This window comes from Esox lucius, chromosome 20, assembly GCF_011004845.1.
Source record: "Esox lucius isolate fEsoLuc1 chromosome 20, fEsoLuc1.pri, whole genome shotgun sequence".
NCBI classification, from domain to species: Eukaryota; Metazoa; Chordata; class Actinopteri; order Esociformes; family Esocidae; genus Esox; species Esox lucius.
Window position 1 is genome coordinate 28,938,581 of NC_047588.1, and position 7,128 is coordinate 28,945,708.

Below are 7,128 nucleotides of genomic sequence, written 5' to 3' on the forward strand. Positions count from 1 at the left end.
CACCCAGTGGAACCAACATCCACTTGAGATTAGGATAATAAAATCTGCCATTTTTCAGAAAACATCTGAAACCCTAACTTTTCAAAGAGTACCTAAAATAACTACATCTACCCGTTCTGATGCCTTTGTGAATTAATGCTTGTTATGTTTATTATGTTCATTATGTAGTCTTCTTCTCAACACTGACTCTTGCTGAAAACAAGAGTACTTTCAACTACTGAGTTGTTTGCTCCATCCAGCTTCTTAAATTGTATGCATTAGCTGTAACTGGAGCTGAATGATAAGCTGTAAGTTCAGTCAATATCCGGACTCTTTCTAGTCTTTTAGCCAGCTTGTTTATGCTCTATTTTCTTGACCAGTGTGTTTATGCTATAGCCTATTAGCCAGTGTGCTTTGGCTCTAGTCTGTTGATCAGTGTGTTGATGCTCTAGTCTATTGACCAGTGTTTTTGTGCTCTAGTCTGTTGACGAGTGTTTTTGTGCTCTAGTCTGTTAATCAGTGTGTTTATGCTCTAGTCTAGTAGCAAGTGTGCTTAGGCTCTAGTCTGTGGACCAGTGTGTTTATGCTCTAGTCTATAAATCAGTGTGTTTATGCTCTGGCCTGCTCTTTAGTCGATGTGATGTACAACATTAAAACATAATGTAATAGTGTCTCCTGCACTCAAATCCTGTTAGAATCAATACTCATCCATCAACTTTACTTGGGTTGGTGACACTGATTTCACAATCGCATACACATTCACATACAGACAAACATGCATGCGCACACTTTCACATGTACACACAGGCGAGGCCGTCCACTCCAATGCATATTCAGATGCACTGTCTATGAAATTATAATTGACTTCTTAAACAAACGCTTACGATGAAGAACGCAGCCGGATTCAAAGACAGAATACTTTGTTGCTGACATAAGATCTTAAATCAGCCTTAAATTATCTGCTTTCCATTTCTCACTTTCTACAGCCTTTCATTTCTCTGTCTCTCCCTCTGTCGCTTCTCACTGCCGATCACACCCCCCCCGTTTTACCGCCCACCACTGGATGAAATGGGGGGAGCACAGACGGAGACAGCATAAAGAGTGGAGACAGCTCCTTTCAGGCTATAAAAAGAGACCGAAAGAAAGCCATTCAAACTAAGAATACCAAAAGAAAGAGGGCAACCAAAAAGGAAGAAAGGAGAAAAACATGAAGCAAGAGAGGAGGGAGAAAGACAGAAATGGAGGAAGAGAGAGCAAGCAAGATAGAGAGGGAGGAAAGGAGAGGGAGCAAGACAGAGAGGGAGGAGCGAAGGAGAGAAAGGGAATGAGAGACAGGGTGGGAGGGAGGAGAGAGCTGAGGGAAATCAGGGGATGTGTCAGGTGGGGAGGGTAGATGAAGGAGTGGTGAGTGACATATTTTCACTGAGATTATGATGCACAGAAACGTCAGACACAAGTCAACACAAGTCAACACTAACACGCAACAGTATATATACACTCACACACAACCACACAAACACTAACACTAGAAACTACACACTGACAGTAACTTCAAACTACAACTTAGTCATAAACCTCTCGCATGATTACTGACACTCCATAACAGGGGGTCCCAATTATCTTCCACTGTAAAATAATTGTTCTGGTCTGTCAAAGGGTCACACACTCACTCACTCACTCTCACACACACACGCCCATGGTACTAACAACCTAAACACACAAAAACCAACCACCAGAGGCCAGTCCAGCTAGTCTTATTACACTCCCCATTACCCAGAGAAATGAGAAATCAGTACCTTCTTACTGGTGCCTGACCCAAACACACAACCAATCAGACAACAGCTGAGCCACTTACTTGGCTCCAGGATCCCAAAATATCTATCACTGGTCCCAACACTCTCCCCGCTCACTTAACATACCTAACACTGGTCCCAACACTACCCCCGCCCATTAACACACCTAACACTGACCCCAATACTACCCCCGCCCACAAACACACCTAACACTCCCCCAATACAACCCCCACCCACTAACACACCTAACACTGACCCAAATACTACCCCCGCCCACTAACGCACCTAATACTGACCCCAACACTACCCCCACCCACTAACGCACATAACACTGACCCCAACACTACCCCCACCCACTAACGCACCTAACACTGACCCCAACACTACCCCCACCCATTAACACACATAACACTGACCCCAATACTACCCCTGCCCACTAACACATCTAACACAGGTCCCAACACTACCCCCGCCCACAAACACACCTAACACTGGTTCCAACACTACCCCCGCCCAATAACACACCTACCACTGGTCCCAACACTACCCACCCCCCACTAACACGCCTATCAGGGACACTGGACATATCCATTTGAAACCACACTCACTGAATCAAATGATGCCCACCCCTTTGGCTCACCTTGTTGTAAACGCCCCAGGACAACTCTGTTTCAATCACCATGACGACGATTCCAAACATTCCAAAGATGAGCGCGTAGTCGCTTAGTCTTTTCCTCTTTTCGAACAACGCTCTCCTGTGGCCCAATTTATAACCAATGTTCTGGTTCTTCCGTTTAGAACTAGAAGCCTTCGAGGTGCTCCCCCTTGGCCCCACGGCCCCAACACCTCCAACCCCACCCTGCCTACTGCTCCCTCCCCCTCCTCCTGTGCCCCCTGCACTGCTCAAGCCCCCCCTACTCTCCGCCAAAGCATGATTCTGATGGTATATTGACATCTGATTGGAGGATGAGTCAGTGATATCATAACCCCTCGCATACGGCGAGTCCTCTTTAGATGAAATCACAATCTCTGGAGGATTCTGGGTTGGTTGATTAGAGGATGGCAGGGATGAGGAAGTAGGTGGGGCCTCTCTTTCTCGGTCCCGTCCTCCAATGGCCGTTGCCCCACTAATGGCTGCCGCACCGCCCTCTTTAGTGTCGCTGCCGCTGTCGGATTCGATAAGGTTGCGTCTGGAGGCGCTGAGGCGACTGAGAGGTTTCATCACGCCACCTGTGTATTTACAGGAGCTCATGGCGATCTCTGTGAATGGGTTGCTGTCTCTCCGATGGACCAGTGGGCTGGCCTGTCGGTGCTTACACCCCCTCTCCCTGTCCCTGTCTCTGTCCCTGTCTCTCTCTCTGTCCCTGTCTCTCTCCCTCTCCATTGAGGGGGAATGTGAGGAGTAGAAGAGGGCGTTGTAGACTGGGGAGTTGTCCCCACTCAGGCTATGTTGGGAGCCCAGGCAGGACGAAAGAGGGGTGCTGGTTGGGTGAAGGGCATTGGGGATGGGGGGTAAGGGTTGACCACCAACTGAGGAGAGCGGCAGCTTGGGAAGGGACGCCTGTGGCATGCTAGGCGTGGTGGGTGACCCATTCAGCCGGTCCAGGCTGGATCCCCCCATGTGGTTGGAGTGGTTCGATCCCGGGTAGTTGCCGATCATGGGGGGGTGGGAGATTCCACTCAGAGGGAGGGGGAACCGCGGGTCCTCGTCCTCACTGCCTCCCAAGAGAGCCAAGCTCAAAGAGGGAGGAGGCTCCATGGCGGGTTCCAGGGGGGCGACAGGCCACTCTTCTACCCACCAGTCACATAAGGAAGAAAAGAAGGGAAATGCAAAGAAAAGTTCAGAAAAAACACTTTGAATTAGCAGAGAGATGGAGTTTAATTAAGTTAGTAAAATGAAGAGGATGAAATTGATAGATGTAGGAAGGGAAATAGGGTCATGTGATGGATTAGAAGTTTAAATTAATAGGTGGGGTTGTTAAGAAAGGAAGATGGATGGAAGAGTCCAGGAAGTTAGAATGTTGGAAATAGTATTGATCAGATTTAAAAAGAATATTTACTTCTGTAATTCATTTCCCTAATGAGTCAACTGTCCCTGTCATCCTCACATCTCCCCTCCCTCTTTCTCCCACCTTCGAGCAATCTCTGTCATACAAAGGTCTTCTGCGCTATATCAGTTGTTAAATAAAATTCATTAGAGCTAATTACATGGATGTACATATGCACAAGTCAAAGATGTATAAAAAATACAAAATGTTATTTTCACCAATTATAATTTCTAAATATTTACCTTACTGGGTGCACACTTAGGTGTCCCTAGAAAGCATGATTCAATCAAATCTGAGTTTATATCCGATTGATTTGAATGGCAACGTTCCATCAATTGACTATTATTCATTTTCGAACCACCACTCAAATAATCTCACAGATTAGCTCACACTATAACACCATGCTCTCTCTGTCTTCTTCTCCCCAAAACCTCCCTCTCCTCTGTCTGTCTCTCTTCCTTCTCCTACCTTTCTATCTCCGCCTCTGTCCCCCAGGTCAGTCGTGTTGAATCACTGGCTGGATGAAAATAGAGCTCCACACTTTTTCTTTTTCATGTTGTCACGGCCATTCCATCATCTTTCGCTTTGCTTCCGTTCTTCTGGGTGCTAGTCCAGAAACAGGTCCTCACAGGAGATTGAGCGGCTTGATTTCTCACAAATAATTCACAGGTTTCCTCCCCTCGGCGCTAGATGTTCCCTTTACGTTGTAAAATCAATCAGTCATAATCTCCGCCCGTCCAGAAATCAATTGATGACATGTATATCGATTATTTCCAATGTCCATAAAAATGATAGAGCAGAAATGTATTTCATGATGATGATTTTATGAATCAAGAGATATGAAAATCTATGGCAGCATTGTCATCAAAACAACTTAATCCGTAGACAACTCGCAATCTTCATGAAGCTATGCAATGTTAAACGCAGAAAGGTAGTTTACACATGATAAATATTATTCAATAGGGCACTCATTCTTGAGCTCACTCACTCTTTCTTGCGCTTATTCACTGTCTCTCCGAATCCGTCTCTCTCTTAACTTCTCTCTCTCGCTCGCTCTCCGCCTCCAATCCTCCTTCTAATTCTCATTGGACAGTCACGGGAAGAAAACTACAAATACATTTTGATCAACCCCTCCCAACGTTATTTCTCTGTTGATCCTTTCAATGATGAGAACATTAATTCCATTCCTTTATTATCGATTATGATTATCATAGGCGAATACGGCTTGTGGAGATCTATTTCTCTGACCGGGAAACTGACATCCTAACGTAAGGGACTAGTTTAACACCAGATATGTATTTATTAATCAGCAATTTGTTGACTTTGAGTTTTTTAATTCACAGAAATAAGTCATTTTGAAAAGAGCAGAATAAACAATTACCGGACAGCTGTAGTTCACAGGTGAAAAGCAAAGCCTACGCATATATATCACGCCACTTCAGGCCTATACGCTGTAGTCCTAATTTAAATCTAAAACCAAATAAGTTAATTGCTCAACAACGATTGATTGATTACCAGCAATTAAAGTAAATCAAAGATAGCGCAATAGTTAAAATAGAGAGAGGAGAGATGGAAGGTCTCTCTTTTAAGTGCGCGGGTCTCCGTGGTCAACTGAAGCAGCTCAACTCGCCCTTCTGGTTGGGTAGAGTCTGTGGTCAGTCCGACAAAAGCGCTCACAGGATCTGGGAAAATGAAGATGTAGTTCACGAAGCAGCAATGCAAACCGTAGATACGCATATCGATTTTTTTTTTTGTTGGGTGGGGGAATCACTTCTGTCTTGGTTATCTGAGTCTACCAAGAGTATTCACCAAGAGTGAATACCCCCCCCCCCACCCGACCCCCCTATTTCTTACTTGTGCCTTACCATGATAGGAGTCTCTGGATCCACAGAAACTGTCATACATGCAGTGGCTTAAATCATGGGCCTCTGAGCAAGATGTGTCAGCTAGCTTTCAAGTAACAGAACCAAGGGATTTTATGATGCAGAGCCAAATGCCGAAGCTGAATGCACAGATAATGTACAATGTGAGCAATTTTGTACAGACAGAGTCATCCTTGGTCTTTTGTGGGCACTAAACGAGATTTGAATGGGGGTAACCAGCACCTAGAAAATCAATATTTTTTGTGGTCACTAGAAGGCATAGCGAAAAATAAGGTGAGTGGGAGAGACATGTGGTCTAGGTAGGCAGGCCTACCCTGGGGTTTTGAAAGATATTGAAATATATGATATTGTGTTCCAAATAAATATTTCCTCCTTAGTGATTATTGATTAGTCACCTGAAATCTAATTTTCTTTACTCCAGAAAATTTAATTTAGATATTGCTGATTGAATTAGAAGAAAAACAAATTCATAATCTGCTGAGGCTGTGTTTTGGCTCAACTGCTCTCGACCGCTCACGCTCTCCCCAACATGGGCTATGATCCTCAAAAAGGTTGGGAGCAAAAGCACTGGGCTCTGTGCTTTGGGGCATAGTAACACTGCCATTCAAATGTTTGGGGTCACATAGAAATATCCATGTTTTAGAAAGAAAAGTAACTTTTGTTCATTCAAATAATTTCAAATTGATGAGAAATACAGTGTTGACATTGTTAATGTTGTAAATGACAATTGTAGCTTGAAACGCCTGATTTTTAATGGACTATCTACATTGGCAAAGAGGCCTATTACCAGCAACCACCACTCCTATTTTCCAATGGCACTCTGTGTTTGCTAATCCAAGTTTATCATTTGAAAAGGCTTATTGATCATTAAAAAAAAATCTAATTTACTATTATGTTAACACATCTGAAAACTGTTGTGCTGATTAAAGAAGCAATAAAACTCGCCTTCTTCAGACTAGTTGAGTATCTGGAGCATCAGCAATTTTGGATTCGATTATAGGCTCAAAATGGTGAGAAACAAATAACTTTCTTCTGAACGTTGCCAGTCTATTCTTGCTCTGAGAAATGAAGGCTATTCCATGTGAGAAACTGCCAAAATCGCATACTACCAATCTCATACAACACTGGGTACTACTCCCTTCACAGATCAGTGCAAACTGTCTCCAACTAGAATAAAAGAATGCGAGGCCCCGGCACAAACCAGAGCAAGAGGACAAATACACTGAAGTGTCTAGTTTGAGAAACAGACACCTCACAGGTCAACTGGCAGCTTCATTAATTAGCACCCACAAAACACCAGTCTTAATGTCAACAGTGAAGAGGCGATGCTGGCCTTCTAGGTAGAGTTACAAAGAAAAAGCTATATCTCAGACTGGCCAATAAAAAGAAAAGATTAAGATTGGCAAAAGAACACAGACACTGGAC

General features: G+C 44.1%; 1 protein-coding gene across 1 annotated transcript in view; it reads right to left on the reverse strand.

Annotated features, from left to right (window-relative positions):
- kcnn3 (potassium intermediate/small conductance calcium-activated channel, subfamily N, member 3) overlaps positions 1 to 4,833 on the reverse strand; it is a 62,992-nt gene extending 58,159 nt beyond the window's left edge. The window contains 5 exon segments of the mRNA XM_013139275.4: positions 2,413 to 2,791; positions 2,793 to 2,842; positions 2,844 to 2,963; positions 2,965 to 3,563; positions 4,289 to 4,833. Of these exon segments, the coding sequence (XP_012994729.1) occupies positions 2,413 to 2,791; positions 2,793 to 2,842; positions 2,844 to 2,963; positions 2,965 to 3,531 (1,116 nt within the window). The 5' untranslated portion in view covers positions 3,532 to 3,563; positions 4,289 to 4,833.
- Between the last annotated feature and the right edge of the window lie 2,295 nt (positions 4,834 to 7,128).